The sequence below is a fragment of the Amblyomma maculatum genome, chromosome 2, assembly GCF_055883805.1.
Source record: "Amblyomma maculatum isolate TAMU_Amacu chromosome 2, ASM5588380v1, whole genome shotgun sequence".
Lineage (NCBI taxonomy): Eukaryota > Metazoa > Arthropoda > Arachnida > Ixodida > Ixodidae > Amblyomma > Amblyomma maculatum.
This window is the reverse complement of record NC_139345.1, coordinates 80454034-80479448: the sequence shown is the minus strand read 5'-3', so window position 1 is coordinate 80479448 and position 25415 is coordinate 80454034. Positions and strand designations below refer to the sequence as shown.

Genomic DNA, 25415 nt, shown 5'->3' with positions numbered 1-25415 from the left:
AGTGCACGTTAAAGAACCCCAGGTGGTCGAAATTTCCGGAGTCCTCCACTACGGCGTCTCTCATAGCCGGAGTTGCTTTGGGACGTTAAACCCCACAAAACCAAACCAACATAGCGACGCCCAGATGGGAAAGTTCTGACTGCAACAGGACTCTTTCGTACTGGCGGAAGCTAAACGTTTTCATTCTTTTGCCCTTTTATTGCGCCCATAGGAGCGCTCAAGGAGTTTGGCCGCACTACCATGGTAATGGATTCAACCTTACCGCTGCGCGCTTTACAAGACGGATAGATTTACTTCTCCCGCGAAGCCATTAAAAGCCGCTTCGGGCTTTATTTAGTCTGTTGATGTGCTGCATCGCTTCTCGGTTCTCTCTCTTTAAGTGTTTCTCCGGCAGCGAGCTGGAGCGTCTTGGTTTCTTTCATTTTTGGGCGCAGTTGATCAGGCGGAGTGGCGACACGTTTGGAGAAGATAACACGATTCTCGTGAGTAATCGCGGACCCAGGTGATTTGTCAATGTAACGGAGTATTGCAGACAGTGGAGCACTTCCGCACGGTGCCGAGTCTGATTCTGCCGGTTGCTGCCTGTATCTGATTGTTTGCTTTCCTTCTTTCCTTCTTTCTCTCTCTCTCTCGCAGAATTCAATGGATTTGCCACCTGACAAAGCTAAACTGCTCAAGCAGTACGATGACGAGAAAAAATGGGACATGATTTGCGATCAAGTAAGTGACTTTTCTTGATTTCGCTAGCTCTCTCTCTCTCTTCTTTTTTGTTTACTTTTTACTACATAATGAGGCTTGCCGCAGGGCGCTTATCCGTGTGCTCTCCGGACTGTGCACTTTCGCGCATTTGAAGAGTTTCTTGTATGTCCCATGCGGCGTTGTTTCTACGACACTTCTATAGCTTGATTTCATCTGCTTTACTTTGTAATACAGACGAGTCGCTTTGAACTATATCTGCGATTTAAGATATTTAGCCCAGCGTTTGCGCGTCTCGCATGACTAGACGAACTTTAACATTACTATATTATAAAGCTTTCTTTATTTTATTTTTTTTTCTACAGTACGAGGTCCCTACATGGAGTCTCGTGAATTCATTTCAAGCGAGCATATCCTCTCAGATTTTACCGATGCGGTATATATACCTCACCGAACCGAAACAATACAGATGTGGCTAAGTGACAGAGTGACACTTCCCCTGCCGAGCATTTCGAGGTATTATTTTTATGCGTCTAACATCAGGCTGGGCTTGCTACGCGAATGCGTTCACCGCGGGCTCCTGCGCGGCGCTGAACGGCGAGGTCCCGTTGAGTGCGCGCCTGCGCGCGCATTTTTTGTGCATGTGTTTTACAGCTGCCGCCGCCGAGACCTGTGGGGGCGTGGCCGACCGCTGCAGCAGTGTGCGACACGTTTGTGGGGAACCGATGATGTTTCCTGAAATTTTTTTCTCTAATTTTGTGGCGAGTTATTTTTTCGACGCCGCTGTTCGTGTGCTATATGGGTCTCTGTAGGCGTTCAGATCTGCGCGCAAAGCGCCGGTATTCGTTTGTGCAAGATCTACGCTTTGTGAGGCGAATATAACTGCTCAATTTGGCCACTGCCTATCCGACATGAGCCGCGGTCGTTTGTGTTACTGCTGTGTAGTGTACAACCGAAAAAAAAAAAAAAAAGATGCTATCAGGCCAGCTATTGTACTGGTGATAAAACCTTCGCAGTTCTACTGCATGGTCCTTTCCTTAACCAGTGATGTTCCAGTAGAGGAATTTTTAAAGAACATTTTACGAGTAATATTCGGAAAAGGGCGAATATTTGTTATCGGTGTGCAGGGAGTATCAAGAGCCAAAATTTTACTCTTTTTCGTTTAATGTAAATTACTAGGTTTTCCAAACAGCCATACGAAACAAAAAGGCCAGAAATAGGAATTTTAAAGCCTGAAAGGAATTTTCGGCTAAAACATACGGAACACCGCTGTTTTCCTTGTTGAATGACTTGCGGGCTGTTCTTGTTGTTTTCGTCCCGTAACGCGCATTGCTGGTTTTTTTTATTCTCGTTCTGTGGCGAAACGTTTGAGTGATCATGCCTAATCGATTTCTTTTTCTACTTTTTTTTCCCCCCTGCCCTCCCGACATCCTTCTCCCCCTCCTTTGTCCCCTGTCTTGCGTGCATTGGCTTCTCCGTTACTTTTCACCACTTCCTCCATCCCCATTTCTCCCCGAACCCTTCCTCCTTCCCTAAAAAAATCCCTACTCAGGAAAAAGTGATCGCAAAAGAACCCCCTTCCTTTTACTTACGTAAATTAAAGACCTACCTTGATCCCCGAGCTTCCAGGAGCGCCAAGGTAAATAATCAAATGGTGTACGATGCCGTTTCGACATTATTGTTACCCATACAGGTATACATTTCTCCTTCTGCCTGCCTTTGTGTTTTGTTTCTCTGGCTCGCTCGCTAACCACGTGTGTGTGCGGGGATTTGTTTTGCCTGAGTTGTGTGAGGTGGAGGAACTCACTAACAGGGACAACTGGCGCTTCAAGCACACATGAGGCGTCAGTTTTTGTTCGTTTGCTTTCTTTTTTTGCGGGACGCCCTCTAAATAACCGCTCGTCATCGCACTGTTTAACACAACGCACATCCATCGTTTTCCTCTCTCTCTCTTTCTCTCTCTCCATCTCTACATCTCTGTCATACCTGCATTCCACACGAATGCTCATCTTCTTCGACTGCAAGCGGTGGAGGGTAAATATTGCAGCGTTGCGCTGCGAGCAACTAGCATTGTTTTGTGAATGTTTTTGGGTTGGAATACAGTGCATCCGGGTTAACGTGTTTGCTCGAAGAGCCTCTTTTAGGAGTCTCTGTTTAGTAGAAGTGGGGCATGCGGTTTTTTATATATATGTATGTATTTATGTGAGAGCAAAATACACCGCTCACCTCGTGTCTTCGTTTCGACGAGACTGTATCCCGCTGACGTGCGTCGAACCACACTAGAAAGAGGACAAAACATAAGCTCGTACGTGAAGGAAATATTATGATTTCGTACTATTCGAGGCAGTCTACCAGTAAAATCTCCTGGAACAAAAAAGAAGCAAGAAAGAAACAAGTAAGGCAGGAGAAACTTTAAAGCAAATTGAATTTTAAAAGGGGAGGAGTCCGTTCAAGCGCACCTCCATTGGTCGTTATGAGTGATTTTTTTTTTCTTCTTGTAATTGGTGTACTTAGCACCGGCGCGAGCTTCTTGAGATGTCTGCCTTCTCGTTAGTGTCTGTCCGTCTCCATGGCTGTAGATACAGCACGGTGGTTTAAAAGCGTACCGGCTTAAAGTTCACCATGGCTGCATGCTTTTAGTCTGCGAGCAAGGGCGAAGAACGAAGCAAACGTGCGCGTCGGCACGTTCTTTCTGCGATATGTAAGAAATAGTCATTCCTAAATAACTCTCCGGAGGGCCATCTTTCCTCTAATGGGATTCGTCCAAGTTCCCTGTATAAGGCACTTCTTGTGTCTCGGAAATCGTCTTAACGGGGACGCGTATGCGAGCCATGTGTTTGCGCTCTCCAACTTTATTCGGCGCCGTACAACGCGCTCGTTTGCATGATATTTTTTTCTTCTTTTGTGCGTGTATGTGGAGTTATTGGTCTCACTGTTATTTCGAGCGAGGGTTATCGGGGCGCTAGATGCAAGAGGAGCTAGTAGCCCTGTATATACATGCTGCGTGCGGGCAAGTATATAGCAAGTATAGCCAGGAGAATGTCGGGCAGCTCGGGCTGAATTTAAGGTAAGCTTTTCGCTTGACTGCGCTGCGCTTGGGAAAGACGAATCACGTGGAGAATAACCGCGTACACCTCGTAACGTAAAGCGCATAGATTGCCGATGAACTTAACTGCCGCACTATTATTGTGCATTCCACGAAGTGCCGCAGCATAAGGCCATCTTGGAAAAGAAACAGTTTCCTACAGCATCAGCACCCTTTTGGGATAGCTCGAAATTAGTGACCCTCGTGGATGGCTCAAGCGTCACTCCAACAAGCTGCGTTTAATTATTGCACCTCGCTTATAAGTTGGACAGTTTTTTTGTGTTTAACGTTCCAAAGCTACTCAGGCTATGAGAGACGCGTTTATTTATCCATCGGAGTGAACAGTTTGAGTGTGGTCTTGGGCTTCCCCTTGCGTTTAGCGCCCCGGTAAAACAGCGCGCATTAACTGAAAAAAAAAAAAAAAAAAGGAAGAGCAAAGGAACAGATGCCCGGGTCGCGAGATGACATGTTGCCCGTATGTGGCCTCGGCATATGCACGTAATCAACTCTCCCGTACCCACAGAGGTACATGGCAAGCGTATATGTAAAGAGTGCGTACGCCAGTGCTTGATAACTGCGTATATGGATCAATCTCGTCCCTTGTCTTCATGTAGGCTAGCGCGGCAACAAAGCGACAGTGATGTGGCGATGACCTTCCTTGTCATTGCGTGTGTGTTGTTGGGACAAACGGCTAATTATCACAAAAACGTGTCAGCCGCGTAATTACAGCGTTGCCTTTTGTTCTGCGCGGACGAGTTGAGCGTGAAATGGCCCTGTTACGCGAAGCGCTTCGTATGTGCGCGCGTAACTCTTTGGCGGGAATTTTTTTTTTTTTTTCATTACTTCGTCCCTCTGCAGCACCCGTAACCTGTTCCTTTCTCTTTCCTGTTTGGTTAACATAATAACTATAACCGAATAATATGAATTAACCATCGTGTTTGGTTCGTCGCGTGTCCGCATGCGCCTCTTGTTTAGTTTTCGCGTAGACTGCACGAGCCACGTACTATACACGCCGTGTTGTATATGCATGTGAGCACTGTGCATGTGCTTGCGTATTATGTCACACATGCATACACACACTTTTGTGAACTGAGTTTTGAACTGCATTTGTTGGCTACCCGCTCGAATATGGCTGACGTGCACCACCTATATAGCCGTGAACGTTCGTAGTCAGTGTTCTCGACGTGCATTGCGAAAGACCTTGCTCGCGATGGCCCCGGAAGGGCAGAGTGCGGTGTTGCTTAGCGCGCCAGCTATAACCTTGAGACTCCATCCACTCGTTGCAGAAGCAGCAGCAATATATGTGCCGCGAGTGAATGTGCAGTCCGCGCTCCCTTATATAGAGCGCATAGGGCCAAATTGGCTTTTCAGTTTGCGCCATCCGATGCAAGTGTTAGCTTTTTTTTTTTTTTTTTTTTTTAAGCATTGTATAGAAACTCGAGAATCCGCTTTTCGTGAAATGCGCCTATGTGGCGAAATGAGTGCAGACAGTGGATCGATCGATGCAGGCGTCGTATGTAGGGCATAATTTCGCGCGCACGGACCTCCCCTGGCTCCTGTTTCGTTATAACGATATTACGTTGTTCGGGCGCAGAAAAAGCATTTCTAAAAAAACATGGGCAGCCCTTTACCGAGATTCACCGCGACTTGCGCTTTTCGGGCTCAAGCATATTATTTGTGAGGCAGCGCAGTTTTTGTTTTGTCGTGTTCTCCAAGTGCGCATATATCTCTTGTCCCGTAGCCAGCTGCGCGGTTAGGTTTGAACGGCCGGAAGCCGATACGGCTCTGTGGCGAGCGTAATTTTAGCAATTAAAAATTATTCACGGAGATTAAAAGCGCTCGTTAGCGGAACGAAAAGTGGTCACCTCGCCCGGGCGTGTTTTGAAATTCTTTGGTTACATTTCTGTGGGTGTCGCGTTTCAATGGCCGGGAGCATTCGGCAAGGTCTTTCGCTCGCTCGCTGCGGAGGTGGTGTGTTTGCGCCCATGAGTTAAAAAAAAAAAAAAAAATGTTGCGCGGATATTAATTTTATAAAATGCGTATAAATAGCATAAAACGTTATAAGACTCCTCTCACGCTCAGATTACATAGAAGGGAGAAGTTGTCTTTATCGCTTTATTGGTTTTTTACGTCATAGTTTCCCATTTTCAGCATGATGTAACGTTAATTTTAGTGCTTATTTTTATGCCTTTATGTATGTATGTATGTATCGAAAGTTTAACATGCTCTCCCGGTGTTGCACGAGGCATTTCGACTATACATCGGGTGGCGAAGCTAGTGTCGCGTACGCATGTATTTGCTGCCGCGAGAGTGCGTGTGTGCCGTCGTGTAACACAACGTGCGCGCGCTAACGTCGTTCGGCGCCGCCACCGGTTGTTTTTCAGAGAAGACGAATGTTAGGAGACTCGAAATCCACTCAGGTCCTACGGGACTTGGAGATCTCCCTGAGGACGAACAATATTGAGTGAGTGCGACGTCGGGCTTTTTGTTTTTTTTTTCTCCTCCTCATACTCTTGTGAGACATGCATTTGTCCCAAACCACAATGCGATAGTGGATAGGAAAATGTGGATCGCCGTTCGCGTCACGCACAGTTGTTGATGGAGGAAAAGCACGAACAACGAAGCTGAATTTATGTAATAAAAATTCGCCAACAATTAGCTACTGTACCTAGCTGGAATCATTTGCCGCGTCTTGCCGGTTTAGTTAATGCTCTGGCAGCATGGAACGACGGCAGAGATGAGCATGCCATGGTATATCCGCCCATGTAAAACGCCTACAAAGCGGGGAGACACCATGTCTATTTAGCGGAACGGAAGCGGGTTTACAGCTTTGAACAGGGAACACCTTGTACCACTAAGAGAAAAAAAGTAAAACCTTCAACTTCAATGTAGAAAGGCTCTCTGAACACGATGGCGGGCCACAACTTGAGAGCGTCATTACTTGAGTCCAATATGAGCGGTTTATGTAGTAAGCTGTGTACGTATTTATTCAAACGTAGCAAATAATCAGGGCAGAGAAGAAAAAAAAAGCTATGAAAAAAAAAAAAAACGTCTAAACCGTGCCGAAACAAGCAGTTGGTAAGTTAACGCTTTTTCTTGTCATTCATGACTGACAAGAAATGGTGGTCATTTTAGACTACGCTGTTATTGTGAATTCATAACCGCTCCACAATTCAAACTGTCTCTCTCATATCTCGGCTTTAATGGCTGTGTTATGTACGAAATCTTTAACGTAGGAGATGTGATGACGCTGGGCATATGGTCGCGTAGCGGGTCGTGAGAATCGAAGAATACGCGTGAGTCGCGCGCGGAACTTTCTGAGCTTCTTTTCTTTGCCTCCTCCGCAGGTGGGTGAGAGAATTTCTCGACGAACAGAACAAAGGACTCGAAGTGCTTATTGACTACCTGACGTTCCAGCTGGGATTTTTGAGGTGAGTGTAATGATGCCGGTATTGAATCGGCATAATTTACGTTGTCGTTTTCTAAACTCGGCTTAGGACAGCGCTGCTACTGCGGTTCGACGCAGACCACGCGCGTACCATTGCGCGGGGCGCTCTGAACTGTGTTCGCATGGTACACGCACATGGCCTGTTCAGTGGCTTTGACGTAGGCTGTAAGTTGCAGTAATTGCACAGCTCTAATTTCTTCAAGTCGAATGGCCGCATCTCGAAACAACAATTTTTTATCTGGAAACCTTCGATACATCAGACATTTGCGGTTCCTGTGATTTGCATACTTTCGTTTGCATAAATTAGTGGTTGGGAACTTTATATATTATGTCTTAAGAAATGCCATATCCAGGCACTCGCGGTTTCAAGTGATAATATATATGCAGTATAGTATACAGGGTGTTCCTGCTAAGGCGGACCTAGATTTAAAAAAATAATAATAATAATAAAGAGCAACCTGAAAGTTCCTGAAATCAAGTCAGTGTTTGGAGTCATGTAAAGTATACCATTGGTCATGATTACTGGGAGGCTTAGCGCGGAACAGACAAGGACAAGAGAGGCACACAGGACGAGCGCTAACTTGCAACTGAAAATTGAAAGGGGAAAGTGTACGATATGGGCAAGCGGGACACTGTCTTGTCCTTGTCTGTTCCGCGCTAAGCCTCCCAGTAATCATGTCCCAGAACCAACTAGCCCAGAACTCTACTTTGCTATACCATTGGTATTTTCTTTTTCGTTCTGCCTACTGAAATACTTGGTCGACATTTACTAAATAACTTTGTGTGAATAGGAAAGTTGTCGAGCGCCGCGAAAGTTGTCCACCCAAATGTTTTCGACGAAATAGCTTTAGTGTACACCCCCCCCCCCCCACCACACACACACACACACACACACGCACGCACACACACACACACGCACACACACACGCACGCACGCACACACACACACACACACACACACACACACACACACACACACACACACACACACACACACACACACACACACACACACACACACACACACACACACACACACACACACACACACACACACACACACACACACACACACACACACACACACACACACACACACACACACACTTATTTTTTCGGCAAAAATTAAAGCGCAAGAAGTTCAAAAAATACCATGTGGCAATGCGCTCCGTGCGCCCGATTGCGCGCCGCGGTTGCAGCGCTCACTGAGGAAAGCGCTGCCAGATTTGCACCTTCTACGATGCCACAACGGCGTTGCTGCTGACTCGGAGATAACAGCCAGCGGTGTTAGCTAGCCGACGCGCTGGAAGAGCACGCTGTCGGCAGTACTTGGCGTTAATCTCGCGACCAGCAGCAAAGCGAAACTCTGTAATGAGCAGCGCAGAACGGGACGAATTCGGCAGCGTTTTACCGAGTCTTGTACGAGAGCGCTGCAATCGTGTCACATCATGACGCATGAAGCCCGCTTTCACTTCGTTTTTTTTTTTTTTTTTTCAACCTCGCGGGCTTTAATTTCAGCCGAAGAAAAAGGGCAACGCTATGTCCACCTTGTTGAAAACACCTGGGTTGGACTATTTTTGTGGCGCTCGACAACTTATTCATACCTGAGAGCTTAGAGCGATATTTAAAAAGTTCTTTAGTTAAGATCGACAAATGAGTCAAAAAAAAAAATTAAAAAATTACGAGGGACTTTAGCGACTAAAGTAGTGAAAGGCGAAAGCCTGAGACTTCTCATCTTGTCTAGCGTTCCTGCCATCTGCAATCCCACACTTCAACGCGCGCCAAAGAACACCACGCGACAGGAGCGATGGCGTACCATCCAAACGCGCACGACTCCCCGGCTTCCCCGGCACGCGGGGAGGAGGACGCCCATTTCCGATGGAGATAAAAGTTGTGCAACCAAGCAACCAACCACACTTGTGGGAGAAAGTGTGACAGATACTGTACCTTTCCTTCAGAAGTCTCATCTTGTCGAGCGTTCCTGCCATCTGAAATCCCACACTTGAACGCGCGCTAAGGAACGCCACGCGACAGCCGCATAAAAAGCGGGACACACTTTGTCCATGACAGTATGAGCCATTAAAGGCTTTCGCCTTAAAAATAAAAAAGAAAGATACCAGTGGGTACTTTACACGACTCCTACTCGTAACAACACTCCATTTCAATTCGGGGGAACGTTTAGGTTCTTGATATATTCTTGGTCCATCTTAGCTAGCACACCCTGTACATGCGTAATATGCGTACCTAGACAGGTGATGCGCGGAAACGGTCAGAATTTGCGTCCGGTGGTGTGCACGCGGCGGTTTCTGCATCGCCGCGGGAGGCTGCAATTCTTGCTTGCGCCGCCGCGCAGGTACGACCGCGAGGCCGCCGCGGCCTCGTCGACCACGGCCTCGGAAAACGGGTACGCGGCGAGTCCGGCAAACTGTCGCAAGTCCATCTTGGAGGTGGACACGCCGCGGCTGAAGCGCGCCACTCGCCACGCGGCCAAGCTGCACATGGGCGAGGCGGAAGACGACATCCACGTCTGCATCATGTGCCTGCGCGCCATCATGAACAACAAGGTGCACCCCCTGCTTACACACTCGCAAGCTTGCTCCCGAAAAGTGTCACTACGCTGCTGGTATCCCCTGCTTACACACTCGCAAGCTTGCTCGCGAAAAGTGTCACTACGCTGCTGGTATGCTGTTCTAAGCTTAGATTGAAGTATCGCGGTGAAATTTGATATCAGCCCTGCTTTCTCTCGTAATACCGTGCAGTTTCACCCTACGCAGCGAGGTAGTTGGCGTTCGTCTCTCGCAGTGATCGGATCGCCGATAACATTAGGCCGCAATATGAAATGTGCTGAAGTGGGCTTCTCCGCATGCACAGTCATTGCGCAGTGAAGCCCGCTTTGACGAAGACCTTGTGCTGTTGCGCAACGCTACAAGTGCATTTGCTGTCGAGGTTTCCAGCGCGGATTTAATCTTAAGAGGGGATGTAACGAAAAACTCGCATTATTAATTTCTTTTTAAATAAAGGATGAAACTGCGGCCCTTTCTTTCAGCGGCCGTCAGACTACGCACCAGAAAGGCATCTCAGCTAAAGACACTTCAGGCTCATGAGGCAGCGTGTGCTAGTCTGCCGTGACAGGCGTGTTATTTTTGCTAGCCAAGAACGTGCGCTGACCTTGATATTCTTGTCAATTACATTGTACTATGCGGTTTTTCAGAGCTGCAATCGAGGCTGTGCTTTTTTTTTTTCTTTTTCTTTCCCCTCGCCGGCGAGGCGCGCCTTATAGACGTAGGAGAGCACGGACGCTTTCCTCTCTCCCAAGGGTGTGCAGCCAGGCGGTCAGCACCAGAACACCGCGCTGCCCTCTTCATTTTCTGGTCCCCAGCCTCCTTCAGCCTCCCTCCTTAGTTGTCGCATTCTTGCCTCGTTAGCCACAATACTAGGCCAGAAGGCAAGAGTCACAGATCATCCAGCAGCCAGTGGTTTTGGGAAAGCCCTATAAGCACCTGGCCCCAGGCAAAGCGTCCCATCTTGTGTTGTGTTCTGCTTCTCATTACTGCGGTTTTATCGTAAGAACGTTCGCACGCTACCTGGAGCTCGGAGATCACCTGCTAAACCTCAAAAGAAGGTCCACACGCCAATTAAGAACTCCGACAATCAGGATACAGGAAAGGCTTGTTAACGTTTATTCTTAAGAGTGTGTTTGGCATGGAATGAGATCAGACAACCATTATTGTAAAAAATTTTTTTTCTTTAGGGAGCAAATATAGGGCTTAAGATGAGAAAAACGAAACATTTAGAACTGCGGAACCCTTGAAACGGCATTAACTCTGGACACATTTTTCCATGCTTACCAACTGTATACCTCTGAATGATTAAATGCTGTGTTAAATGCTGCTGATGTTTTTTGAATACCCTTTATTATCAATGATCAGTTTATGCATAGATTTTTTTATTAAAGAACCTTTTTCGGAGTTTTCTTCCACAAAATTTTTATTCTGCTCTCTTCTACTGTCTTGCATTACAGTTTGGCTTCAACATGGTCATCGAACATACACAAGCAATAAATTCCATAGCCCTGAGTTTAAACCACAAAAGCTTACGGTAAGTCCATGTGTGGGATTTCAATAATTGTCTTTCTTCATGCATGACCAACAGAGGCTTAGATTGGTTCACATGCAAGTGGCTGAGTGGACTGAGCACCCCATGGCGTTTGAAATGAATGCCTTTCACAAGGTTCTGCTTCCGATAAAACGTTTCTGTGCTCTTGCTGCCGCAGCGGACCCCAGTCTTGCAGGCAGAAATAATACGAGCTCGTAGTCAGTTTCAGCGGCCTGTAACCACTAATAAGGTCACTGTATATTCATCGTTTTATCATTGTTTTTGTTTTTTTAATATGAATTTCTCAGTTAATAAATTTGTTTTTTGTCAGTATTTTTTAAATTCAAAATCTTGTATGTGTGACTCTAGGCATGCAGTTTGTGCAATATCTTTCTGCAAACATGAATGCTCGTGCACAGGGAGGAATTCTTGCATGGAAAGTCTTGCAGTTGTCACGCCGAAGCTCTAACTACAGACCCGACCTGCATTATGAGTGCATAAATTGCTAAAAAGTGTGGCAAACATTCTGGTTTTTGGTTTGAAATGCGGTTTGGGCATTGGGAAATACTGTGTACCCGGGTAATGTAGTTTCTCTATACAGTGCTGGCATCTTTTGTTGTTTCTATATTTTTAGCATAGTTTTGTGGCTAAGTTTACTTTTTCACATCGTACCTGTTCGTGCAGCATCTATGGCCTTTAGTCTCATCGCCTTTACACCTTGGCATCTTTATTAATGTCAAAATGTGGAAAGGGAAATCAGTGTTTTGCTGACAACCATTTTATACATTTTTTTGTATAGAAAGAGCTTTCCAGTGCTCCACATTAGAATTTTGCCCCTTGGTACATATGGTTGTACTGCCCAGAGTGGATTTCATTCATGTAGCCTGTTTGAAACTTTTATTTAAATGTTAGCTGCTGCTGCTTGTTGTGGAACTTGTGCTAGCTCTGTTTTTGCCTTCAGCTTCTGGACACATGGAGACTTTCCTTTATTCGGGAGTATAGTCAGTGGAGTGAAAGTCATTCTCCTGCGATTTCATGGCAATAGGCTTGGGACCTTGCGCTAAATGAATATATGAATCTCTAAACTTTTTGCCAGGTACAGGCAACAGCACTGTTATGTTATGGCACCTACAAAACAATAGCTGTCAGGTCCGAAACTTCTGTATGGGCATGATGTTTAAAGCCCAGTTAAGACACAGGCTTGCAGAAATACCACGACCATCTTGTTTGACGTAATTTTTTTATCCATGGTTTCGTGTAGGCTATAGTTAAGACTGGCAAGACTGGGTCATTCACAGATGAAATGTTCATGTCAGTCACACTGTCACCTTCTGTGTGTTCAGAACAAAGGCCTTGGTGCTGGAACTGCTGGCTGCCATCTGCCTAGTAAAAGGTGGCCATCAGATCATCCTCAGCGCTTTTGACAACTTCAAGACCGTGTGCTGTGAACCCCGGAGGTTCAAGACTCTCATGGACGACTTCAGGGACTACGAGACGTTTAACATTGACTTTATGGTACGGGTCCATTTCTGTTCTCTTCTGAGGTGAATTCACTGTAATTGTGAAAGCACTAATGATTTAAGAAGTTGGGAAGCAGAGAATAGCCAGTAAGCAGGGCACATGTAAAGTTTGTGCTGGACAGTATGTGGAGACATAATGGAGTTGGATGCGGAGATCATTTACTGCAGGACTGTAGCCAATTTATTGAGGTCGATGTAGTTGCTGATGGAACAGACAAACTGTTGTCAAGGAAACGTGTCAAATATTTAGTGTATAATAAAAAAATACCTGGTATAGCACAATAAACTGGGCACCGAAGCCACATTCATGCTCGCTCTTTCTTTATTGCACGGTATTCTCCATCAGTTCTGATCATTCCTGCATTGGCATTGGTCCGTTGCTTTCTTTTATATACCATCTTTTCTGTGCAGCAGAAGCAGCAAAAGTCGGAACGAGATTTCTGCCAGCTGCTGCCTTTTCATCGTGCAAACAAACATCCATGAACTGTGCAGTCTAACACAGCACTTCTCCTATCCTCTACTCCCTCCTTTACAGGTTGCCTGCATGCAGTTCATCAACATTGTTGTTCACTCGGTAGACGACATGAACTTTAGGGTGCACCTGCAATACGAGTTCACCTTCCTCGGGCTGGACGAGTATCTGGAACGGTTGCGCTCGACAGAGAGCGAGGAGCTCAAGGTGCAGATCTCAGCTTACCTTGATAATGTTTTCGACGTGCACGCCCTCATGGAGGACTCTGAGACAAAGAGTGCAGCCATCGATCGTGTCGCCGAGCTGGAGGCCCAGATCTCACGGGTGAGCCTACCTTGCCTCACTTGCAACTTCATCTGAACAGCAAATGGCTTACATGTGGTACAGTCAAATATTTTGGGCAAGCTATAATGCCTCTGTGGTTCTCACAGTGTACATTCTCATGATGTATAAAAATATATTAATGTGCACAGACATCTTGTATGGGTCACGCCTACACATTTGTGGCATGCCTTGCTCTCACACAGATTGAAAGCGGATTTTCTAACCTTTAGGCTTGGGTCCTTAGATTTGTTTCAGCAGGTATTTCCTTCGTGCATAGCATTTAACTAGCAGTTTCTAACAATTCAATCAGTGTGCATACTTAGCTTGAAGTAACATGCTTGTATTGTATTTATATGTTGTGGCAGTACGGGCTGTACAAAGGAAAGCGGATAAAAACTGACCTGCTGACAAAGATGTTCATTTCTACTATTTTGCTTATTCTTGTACTGGTGGGCTAATTTAATTTCAAATAATGCATATGGTTTCACAGCATTTTAGGCATACAGAGAACTTGGTCTCAGCAAGTGTTGTAACTCCTCTGTTACCTGGGGTCATTACTGCTAGCAATTCTGTAGCATTTTGGTAGATGCTCAGTTGGATTCATTATATGCTTTCAGAAGACAGAATTATGCTTGGTGTCATGTTTCATGCGAAACAAGGAAGTGTAGTAGTCAGGCTTGTAAACAGTGTGAAGTTGAGCTGATTTCTCTATTCCTTTTATTTCAGGCCCATGAACTCGAAAATGAGATGATGGCAAAACTAGGTACGTTTTCCTTGCTTTTTGGGCCTCCTTTTATTTCATCTTCCTATCTCTTTGCGATTTGTTGAGAACACTGAGTGTTTCCATGCAGCATGCTCTACAGAATAAATATTTGTTTATTTTGCTTTCTACAGTTGAACTTGAAACACAACTGCAACTCTTGGACAAAGAAAATCGGGAGTTACTTGTGAGTGTCCACTGTTATCTTTTTCATTTGCACGCACTTCAAATGCTTGTGTTGTTGTCATAGAACATATTGAGTGAATGTACAGTACAGTCCACTGTTAAAGGAAGCATGAGGAAGCGTTGCTGCCGCACTTTAAAAAGCACTCTCGAGAAAGCCAGTGACAAATGATGGCACAAGGTGGATGTGCAGTAAGCACGGTCGACTGCTCTTCCCGAACATGCACCTGGTACCGCTCATTTTTGCAGGTGGTCGGCGGCAGCGCTTTGCAAAGTGTTTAGACCACACAATCTCATGTTCCCTATAACAATGGACTGTACTGTACTTCTGAAGGGCGGCATTACGAAATATGCATGCTTTGTTTCACTCGCTTGTAGTGCCTTGCAGGAAGGCACTTAATGCAGCTGTCATTCAGATTATGCCACGTCAGGAACACATCTGGAATTTTGGTGCACAGTCCTTGTTTCCTGTCTGCTAGGAGTTAGTGCAGATGACTTTGAGCATTCACTTCTCCAGTCTGCTTATTTTACGGTTTAAGACGTTTAGTTGTTTTGCTTGATGCAAGTAACACTTGGTTGAGAAAGCATTGCCAGGAAGAGAAAACATCACGGTGCAAAGGCCTGGGGTCTTTTCAAAATATATATATATATCTGTATATGTTTTAGAATAAATTTTATTCCTAAACAAATAAATTTATATGTGAAGAAATTTATCTTTTGCAGATTTGAAAAATGGCTTCATAGATTTCAAAATAATGCTTCTTATTTGGACCCTGTAATCAAAAAGAAACCTAATCAATAAGCATGCACTGGTAACACTCATTGGTGAAAATTTCCGATTGCTATTTCTTTCATGTTTAATACGAGAGCTTTAAAGGCCCCATTTTCCAGAATATCTATTGTCTATGTGGTCAGCACCAGTGTTGTGAGCGAAAAATCAGATGCGTGACTGGGGCAGGTGGCAGTTGGCAGGCGCTACCAATTTGAGCTCTGTCTTTGAGATGGGAGGGTGAGATCAGAATCCAGCTTCACAGGACCTTGGATCACAAATTAGATACGCTGCTCCTAGTCTGCGCAGGCTTGGTTAAAACGGCACTCTATATCAAAGTTGGTTGATCTTTCATATAACATGGCAGCTTACGACTGTATGCTGATGAGTGTGTTTGGAACAATAGAGGCACAAATAAAAAGATTAGCGATTAGCAAAGAGAATAGATGCAAAAAAAGGTCCACAAAGAGAGCTACTAGCCGATGGGCACTGTCAACACTATTGCGTCATATCCTTAACGACGGAGCCCCAGCGTCCCCCAGTTTTTTACAAGTGACAAATCACATCTTCACTTTGCCGTTCACATTTCCTGCCACTGTACACAGCAGAGCTTTGCAGCACTTGTATTTATTTTATTTTATTTTTCATACCTCTAAGGACTGGCACTTTGAGGATGCTACATTATGGGGGGCAACTAGCATTTACAGGAGCAAGTAGTGACGAGGCACATCGGACAAAAAATAAAATGACTCCACCATCTGCTAGGCCCATTTACGCCTTTATGCCTCAACTTGTCGCTTGGCGTCTGCCTCCTTAAGGGAAGAAGCATATATTCTCTTCTCTTTTTTTTTTTTTTTTTTTAGAGGTGTTACAGTGTATGTTCTAATTCCATATAAATTTGAAGTTATGCTTGGCTTGTCAAGGTTATTTTCTATGTATATTGTGCCCTTAGTACCAACCTTTTTATAGTTTTATTTCTCCTTGTCAACCCCGTTTTGTGTTTCCTTTATATAAGTGCGTGCCAGTGGTCACCAAAGTTGGTTCACAGCACTGTGCTCTTTGCGTCCCTTTTCAGGAGTCTCAAAAGCAGACGAGCGAAGAGCTCAACACATTGCGCAAGGCGGTCTCGCAAAAGGAAGAGGAGAAACGGCAGCGAGAGAGTTTTCTCGAGGGCAAAATTCAAGAGCTGGAAAGCCTCACCGGGACGTTACCCAGAGGCAAGAAAGAATCTCCCGCATTTACCACTGCATGGCTGTTGCTTGATGTTGGTCTATTACTGTGCACTGTGTTGCAACAAGTAAGCAAACTTCTCTGAAGATAAATAACCCATTTGTTGTTTATGTGAGCATGGCTGGCATTGAAAATTGTATGCCAAGGCGTGCTTGGACTGTGATAGAACCATTGTACAAAATTAAACTCAGGAAATCTGTTGAGGAAGTTCTATTGTAAAGTCTGTAGAGTGGACTGTATTGTGAGTCACAGAGATGGGTTTTCATGAGCAAAGTTTGCAGGAATGGTGTTCAGGTTTGAAGCTGAGCATTTCTAGTGCCAATACCTATGAAAGTGAGAGGGATTCAAATGATCCTTTTTATATTCTCATTGGGAAACTTTTTTGTGAGAATGCATAGAGTACATACGTATTTTAGATTTTCAGCATACATTTTTCTGCATTGCTTTGTGTTAGATATGCTCCAAATTTCTGTAGACACAATTCTCATTAAACAGTTTGTTCCAAATATGCAGTTAATAAGCCCTGAAAGTGAATTTCTGAGAGAGCTAAGGCAGGGAGAGGGGAAAGTGGATTTCTTGATGGTAAAATACCTTATAGTGTTATCTGAGGCTGCATCTAAGCCTGTTTTAAGCTGCAGTTGGAAATAATGTTAAATTTCTTTCAAACAAACCATCTACCATTGTTTTCTTTTGACGGAAGTTTAGCAAATCGACCCCCTTTTCATCGAAGGTTTCAGCATACAGTGAAAGGATCCAATCATGTTTAAGTGCATACAAAGCGGTCTTGTACTAAATATCTCTAGTTTTATTTATCTTGACTGCAGTGCAAGCGGACTTTGTCATTTTTAATCGTAGCATAACTCATATGGAACATGGAAGAGGATACAGACAATTACTGCACCCACAGATGTTTACGTCTTATAAAAGGAGTAAAAGTATTCTTTTTATCAAACTGACTAAGAGGTAACAAGGGATAAATGACTGTGCAAACCAAAGGTCATGAGGCGCATATTAGTGTGTGACAGCCAGCCTTGCCCTTATGATTTCTAGTATTGCTGCCATGTCTCAGGTCATCCATTGGCCCACTGCGCAGGTTCCTCAATCAGCCCTCTCCAAGGCACTGATGGTGGGATATCAGGAGTATCTCCTCCACCCCCGCCACCACCACCACCGCCGCCCATGTTGGGAGTACCACCACCTCCACCACCGCCACCTCCACCGCCAGGGAGCGGTGCCATTCCTGTGCCACCGCCCATGGTGCCTCCCCTCAAAGGTGGCATACTGGCTCCCCCACCGCCACCAGGCAGCATGCAGGCACCACCGGACGGTAAGTACCACTCTCTTGCGCTCCAACATTGTGTTCCACTCTTGCAATGCAACACTGTGAAGGCTACATAGCTACTGATGCATTCACAAAAGCATATCACTCACACTTCTTGAAGCCTTGCTGAGGGCTTTGGACAGGAACATGAAGGGACACTGTAGACCAAAGTCCAGAGCTGTGTGCTCTTCACCCTTTCTGCCAGTTGCCCAACGTGCACGTAGGGCTGTCTTTTCAGCTGTATGGCAACGCATCAGTCGCATCAACAAAATTACTTATTTTGGTATGCTCAGCTCAGCTTAGTCACAAGCTGAGAGAAGACAAGTTTTATCTCACTTTATTTAAGCGCCACTTTGTTTTGGAGCCTTTCTTTCTATGCTTGGCAAATCTAAAACCTATCAGAATATGGCTCCTGCACGTCACCAGAGGCATGATGCATCTTTAAATATACTAAAAGTACATTATCAGGCACGCTGAAGAAAAGTGCACCTAAAGGATGCTAGCTGCCAGATAGTACAGTGTTGCTCATTTTAATAAACCCTAATTATTAGCAGAGAAGCCAGCTTTCATGGCTTCTTCTACCAGAAAACAGGTCAGTTTTATTCGCAAGCTCTCAGCATGTGTGACATTGTCATGTAGCCATTTTGGCCAGTGTCATAGAGCGTAATGAAATTGCATACATTTAGTTGCAACTCAGGTAGGCACCAGCAGCGAGAAGATAATACGGTCAGCTGTTTGCTACACCTACTGCCTGCCCTCTGACAAATAGACATAAAAACTTGAATTGGTAGTGTGCAAGCTAACATTGCTGTACACGGAATATGTTCAGTGTGAGCAACGGCAAGTTTAGCACATGGATGCCGAAGGCAAAACACCGGTGATCGAAAAATCGAAAAGATGTGCTTCGCCCCAAAATCCTTCATCCATGGTTACCTGTTGCACCTACATTGTGATGCACAAAATCGTCGACACGTGAAAAGGCTGAGACATGTATTTATCATAGATGGTAGAGCACATAAAAGATGGCAAGATGGCAAAAAATGGCACGCCAGCACATAACTCTTACTGGTTACCAAACAGGCAAACTGTATGGCAGAAGTAAAAACAAAAATGAAATCAAATGAATCTGAAAATGATGTAAGAAATAGAGCGAAGTGCAGGACATTTGCCAGTCACGGTACTCGAGGTTTTTCACAACAGGACAGGCTTATCTGTACTTTAATCAGGAGTGTGTTCAGTACAGAGGCACGCTAGGACAGTGTTTTCTAGGCCATGTATGAAACGAAGTGTAGACGATGAGTGCATGCAACATCATTAGCATTGTTTTTTCTTATTTATTTCATTGCTTACCCTAATGAATGTTCTGTAAAGTATTGGTTTCGGGCTTTTTTGTGCTAAATAATACAGTGTACTTGATGCGGTGGCAGTTTTTGGTAAATTGGTTTTTGTGAGTTCATACTCAATTCTACAGGCAGTCGCTGTTGCCTAGAGTATGTAAGGGTGATAATGGCATAAGCTTGAGGGAGGTTGGGCACACAGAAAGAAATGTTCAGATGCCACATCTCTGTAAGCATACATAACATTTTGAAATTGACTTGCAGCACTTCTAAATTAAGTATGTGCTCTTTATATGCAGCTACGTTGAGAAAGGGAAGCACTAGGTGAGCCATAAAGGATTACAAAAACAAGTTTTAATTGATTTCTATGCTTTTTTGCAATGTTCAAGCCTTTTATGGTAACTTGTAAAGTATTAATGCAGCATTAACAGAATTCTGCGAGCCACACTAGCCCAAATGGCTCTTAATTTTTTTCTGCTGTTTTTATGCCTCTGCAGGCTTTGGGGATTACACCTTGAGGGAGCTGCTCAGCCTTGGATGCTATGTAGTACTTTAATAAGAGTTTCACCTGTCATAATTTCTCACAGGTTTTTGTTCAGGTAAAACACTTAGGAAGGGGATATCTTGTTAACTTTTAAAGGCCTCGGTCTTACCAATGCACTAACTTCATGCTTTAGGCTTTAATTTTGCAGAGAAATGGTCATTATGTGTGTGTGCTAAAAAAAAAAAAATAGAAGCGATAGATACCGAATCGATGTTTTCAAAATGTTTAAAACTGTCACTTCACTGTTTTCTACCGTGCATTGCAGCAATGACCATCAAGCGCAAGTTCCAGACCAAGTACAAGCTTCCCACACTCAACTGGATTGCCCTGAAGCCAAACCAAGTTCGAGGGACTGTTTTCAGCGAACTGGATGAAGACAAACTGTACAGTGTATGTACCCCTTGGAAGTCCAGTCTGCACTTTTCTGTTCGCACAGCTGTAGGCGGCCAATGAAACTTGTTTTGATTGGCTGGAGTTGCGCGGCAGGCAGTGTTCTCAGTGGTAGGAGAACTGTAGTGAACAGAAAACTATAGAATGTTGAATACGCAGAGTCTGCCAAAAAATTTATCCATTGCAGGGAGAAGTATAACATCACTTTTGTTAAAGGCAAAATAATTTGTGGCACGCAGTGGGTACTGCTGAACGATTGGATAGTGCAGTCGGCTATAATGATGCTTTGAATACATATGGCTACTTTACTACATTTGCTGATTAAGCTGCCCGCCAGCAAATCAGATATGTCATCACATCCTGGGTCAGTGCGTCATATCTTAGTAAAATTATCACGTATTCAGAGCACGTAGCATAGTATCAAATTTTTGCATGGCAAGGCTTGCGTCACTTGAGGAATCGAATTCATTGCTCAGCAGCTGCTTTGCCTGCCACGTTTATGTGCAAATGTGTTTCCTTTCAGGTTATTGACTTCACACGTTTTGAAGAACAGTTCAAGTTGGGCGTGCAGGGCACATTCCCAGACCGAAGTGACGACATCAACAACAGCAAGCGCTTCAAGGTAGATTGCATGCTTTTGCTTATGACCTTGGCTTTTGTGCATGAAGATCCAGTCCAACCAGGTGCATATTTTGTTTAGAGAGAGAGAGAGAGAGGAAATAGAATAGAAAGGCAGGGAGGTTAACCAGGCGAAGCCCAGTAGGCTACCCTAGACGTGGGAAGGGAAATATAGGGAGAAAAAGGAAAGAAAGAGCACCAGGTAAAGGTGTCCATGACATGTCCAGATATCTATAGTGAAAGGGGGTAAAGAGCGTACACTTAGGTAGTCTTGAACTCAACCCCGAGTCCTTTAAAAACTCAAGGAGCGCCTTCACTGATTTCCTTTGTGGTGAAAAAGTCATCCAAGGGCCCAGCATCTTAGCTTCAGTATCAAGCCACAATTTTTCCACAGTGGCTTAGGTGTGCCTAAAAGCAAAAAAAAAAAAAAAAAAAAAAAAAAAAAAAAAAAAAAAAGAAGAAGAAGAAAAGGAGAATAGTATTACATATTAAGTTGTGGGCTGTATATGCAATTTGAGCGCTTCATTTTAAATATGACTTTGTAACTGCATGCTCATAGCCTGTTGACAATAGGAAGTTTTACTCTAAATGCTCTGGATAATAAAGTAAAACCCGCAGCCATTTTTTGCTGTGGTCATTAATCATGGATAACATTCTGCCCCTTGTTTTGTGGAACTGTTGAAAAGCAACTAGTCAAAATAATTTTTGGAATGGAACAGGTAGAAATATCGGCATTTTCGATGCTTCCTTCAAGGTGGTCGTACAGACAGGTATAAGTTTGTTGTGGTAAATACTCTATAAAAAAGTCGTAGCTAATAAACCCACATAAACACTTATCTTGCCGTAATTCCTGTAAGCGTACTACAATCCACCGCATCGCTTCTTCTTTCAATCGCTCAGGTTCCTGAAAAAGTGACGCTTCTGGAGCACAATCGGTTACGTAACATGGCCATCTCCCGGCGCAAGATTGAGCTGGCCACGGACGTGGTGGTTAGGGCCGTCAACAGTCTCGACCTCAAGACCATCTCACAGGACTGCGTTGACATCCTTCTTCGCATGGTGCCCAATGATGCTGAGGTGAATGTCGGGCACATGTCTGAAATGCATGGGAGAGTAACGTTCCACAGCCTTCAAAAGGCAGACCAGCGAGCACTAAAGGCAACTTTGTGGCGAAATTTGCGGCCTATCTGTGCTCCTGGCCATCAGTTTTGTGTGGAAAATGTTCCAATGGAAGGAAAGAACAGCTCAAACGGACGGGACGTGTAGGAAGGCGAGACAGACACATGAGCTCATTTGTCTGTCTCGCCTTCCTACACGTCCCGTCCATTTGAGCTGTTCCTTCCTTCCATTCAACATGGACCAACCAGCCCGACAAAGCCCTCTTCTTGAAAATGTTCCAAGTTGTGAAGACACGGGGCTTGATATAGTGCTGTTGTAGGATTAGAGCATTGGCATCTTATAAAAGTTGTTACTGCAGTAGATGGTATTAGAATGCAAAAGGATTTCATGCTTACACTAAACAGCAACAAGAACCTGAATTGGTACCGTTTGGGGCGGTGCGGTTACGCATTGTTGGTATAATTATGTCTCACCACTTCCGCCAGTCGTCTTTATCTTTTTTTCATTAATAAGAGCTTTCTTTACTTTGACAAAGCAGATGCCGCAATGTTCGTGTTAAGGAGACGCAAAATAAGCGGTTGGGTGAAGGGGAGGGGGCTTATTCAATAGGTGTGATGCCTGCGCCTCATGAAAAAAATACATTGTATAATCAACAATATTACAGCAGCAAGAGCCTCACCTAAAGGCTTCTATATCAAAAAATGCCCTCCTAGCCATGGTGTGAAGGGACCACTCGGCAAATTTTTGAAATTTGGGGCAAGCAGCTACATCCCCTTTGCGCCGTCACTGCCTTTGTTGGTGGACTCTGCTCTCAGCTAATGGCTTTGTGAGCCATAGCGACCTCATGGGCGTAGAATGCAATGCAGGGCTCGTTGAACTGATCACAGGATTTCTCCTTTTGAACCTAAGGACCTGCAAGCTTGCAATGCAGAAAAATAACTGGTTAACTGAGTGGCAAGTAAATTAAATGAATTTATGATAAATATAATTCGTTCCCTCTTCCACTAGTGACAGTTGAACATGTTACAGTGTTGGTGGGTCAACTTATTCTTGCTTTGGCACTTGCAAGCACCATAGCAGGCTTCCGATATATGTGTTTATGAAAACCATAACAAGATCCTGAGATTAGTACTTGTTTCCTTTTTGTAAATATGTCACAAGAAAAGCAAGAAATAAAAAAGGATGCATTTTTGGACCTATCATATTTTTGAAATCGTCTGTGTTCTAGATAAACCTGAAGTTTAAGCTTCTGGCTGAATAACTTCATTGTAGATGTTGTGATGAATGAGTGACCAGCTGCAATAAGATACTTCATGTTACAAGCATGGAGTAAGAAAATAATCAAATTGTCTGTGTGCCTCTTGTTGACTGCTTGTAGACAAAGGCATACCGAGAGTACGAACGAGAAAAGAAGCCTATTGATGCTCTCACGGATGAAGACAAGTTCCTGCTTCAAGTAAGTCACTGATGAATAGAAGTTGAAAAACCCTTATTTTTTCAGGATCTGCTGCGCATTCATTGCTTCTAGATCATTGTAACCCCGTGCTGTGGAGGAATGCTTGCAACGTTGCATCCTGCTGCAATGTTTAAATACTGATGGTTTGGGAAAAAGCCCACTGCAGATAATGACACAAGGTGGCTTAAAAAGCAGAAGCTCATACTGGTGCTGTGCATGTTGGGTGGATGCCAGATACACAACACCATTCAACCTATAGATTTTTCTATCAGAATAGGCACACTTGGACTGGAGTCGCATGAGGGGAAACAGCATTAGTATCCAGATCGCATCATACCGACCATATCTTTAGTCTGTTGTTGAACAGCTATGGCCATTACGTCCTTTCTTTCTTTCGCTGCTTGAACCTTCATTGCATCTCATCAAGGTACAGTAGAATTATACATAACCTGCCATGAAATTTTCAGTGATTTCCCGTGAATTCTAGCTTGGTGTTGTGCTGGGAGACGGCATGTGGTGTCATAATCTGCATTTCTGCATTTTATGACTCAATGAGGTTGTGTTTTCTCTTTTTGCAGCTCACAAAGATAGAAAGGTTATCACAGAAGCTGAACATCATGAGCTACATTGCATCTTTTGCAGAAAACATCCAGATCATCACTCCAGTAAGGAAAAAACTTGCATGCACCATTTATAAGTTATCTCAGTAGCCGTTCTTTCAGGTCCTGCATTTTTTAGACTTTAAGCTTAGCTAAAAAAATAAATAAGGACTCGACAGAAAAGACTGATTGTTGCGACAGTCTCCTCATTACTGAATACACCTACTGAATACTAAATGCCTTGTATGTGCCTATTGCATTTCACTGTGAAGGCTATCCTTGTCGGAGTCAGTACTAAAGCATAACTTAGAATGTTTGCAACTATAGGCGGTTAAAACTTTTGAGGAACTGACATGCATTGGGATATCATTAAAATGTGGATAGTGATACCTGCATGGTGAGGTCAACTGTTTGGTTGGGTTCAAGCTGTCTTTAATGCAAACTGGACTTGTGTGTTGCTTGCCCACAAACACATTGAATAGTGTGATGTATAGTTTTCAATTTAATGTGCACTTTTGTTTACACAAATGCGACATCCTAACCTGTTCGCATTTGCAATTGCTTTGCAGCAAGTGCACGCAATAACAGCAGCATCTAGGGCAATCAAGAACTCGAAGCGACTTCGAAAGCTCCTCGAGGTAAGCAGCATTTACATCACCTTTAGCGGTATGCTTTATGTCAGCATGTGCTGTAGTTCTTTTCAGATAGACCTATATTATAATGTTATAATTATAACATATAATTATAATGCTATATGATAATTTGTACATTAAAAATGTCAGGTTTGAACGGATGGTGGCATCATGCTGTGTCCTTTTGTTGCTGCTAACGTGCCAGCTCTCTGCAGCATTTGAAGTGAACATACTACATTTTATTACTTTGCCACAGCGTCATACAGACACTTATTTGCAGGGATATCATTTTACAGGAGCCTACTTTAAATTACAGCTACATTTATTTTTAATGTCACTAGATTCATATTTAAAATGCTTTCGAAAAAGAAATCGCATGACCAAACATTCTGTTACATGTATATATTGTGGCGCTGTTGATAGCAGGGCCGCTACAGACAAAAGCGATTGTCGGTATTTCCGGTAGGTGTCAACTGTGTTTATTCAGTCTTTTTATTTATTTTATTCTGTTTAAGGCTGGCTTAGTACTCTCGATTACAGTTTTAACAAAATTTGTGCATCTCAGTTAATGTCATGCTCTGCATGCAACCTGGGCGGTGCGGCAGTTCATAGAGCTGCATATAGTTACCATATTATGTTTTCATTGTGTTCACGATGTCATTGTTTGCTGCCATACACCACTAAGAAAATGAGACTGTCGCATGGAAAAATTAAGCTTTAGATTGTTCTGCAGTGTTTCTCACATGCACAGCGCTAGTATTCGTTAATTTGAGGAGGGAACTTTTGAATGAGGCAAGAAAAAATTGTAGAAAATTTT

The 25415-nt window shown here is 44.0% G+C and overlaps 1 protein-coding gene across 2 annotated transcripts in view; it reads left to right on the top strand.

The window, feature by feature from the left end:
• The window catches only part of Frl (formin-like protein), a 257689-nt gene that overhangs the window by 211438 nt on the left and 20836 nt on the right, over positions 1-25415 (top strand). The window contains exons 2-19 of one of the 2 annotated variants that reach the window (XM_084594601.1): positions 637-720; positions 2249-2335; positions 6166-6245; positions 7129-7212; positions 9583-9793; positions 11251-11327; positions 12668-12839; positions 13380-13640; positions 14367-14403; positions 14535-14587; positions 16428-16569; positions 17676-17909; positions 20050-20174; positions 20698-20796; positions 21693-21869; positions 23290-23367; positions 23946-24032; positions 24536-24604. In XM_084594601.1, coding sequence (XP_084450727.1) covers positions 637-720; positions 2249-2335; positions 6166-6245; positions 7129-7212; positions 9583-9793; positions 11251-11327; positions 12668-12839; positions 13380-13640; positions 14367-14403; positions 14535-14587; positions 16428-16569; positions 17676-17909; positions 20050-20174; positions 20698-20796; positions 21693-21869; positions 23290-23367; positions 23946-24032; positions 24536-24604 — 2157 coding nt within the window. Of the gene's footprint in view, positions 1-636; positions 721-2248; positions 2390-6165; positions 6246-7128; positions 7213-9582; positions 9794-11250; positions 11328-12667; positions 12840-13379; positions 13641-14366; positions 14404-14534; positions 14588-16427; positions 16570-17675; positions 17910-20049; positions 20175-20697; positions 20797-21692; positions 21870-23289; positions 23368-23945; positions 24033-24535; positions 24605-25415 lie in introns of both variants that reach the window. The other variant, XM_084594600.1, reaches the window with a different exon arrangement.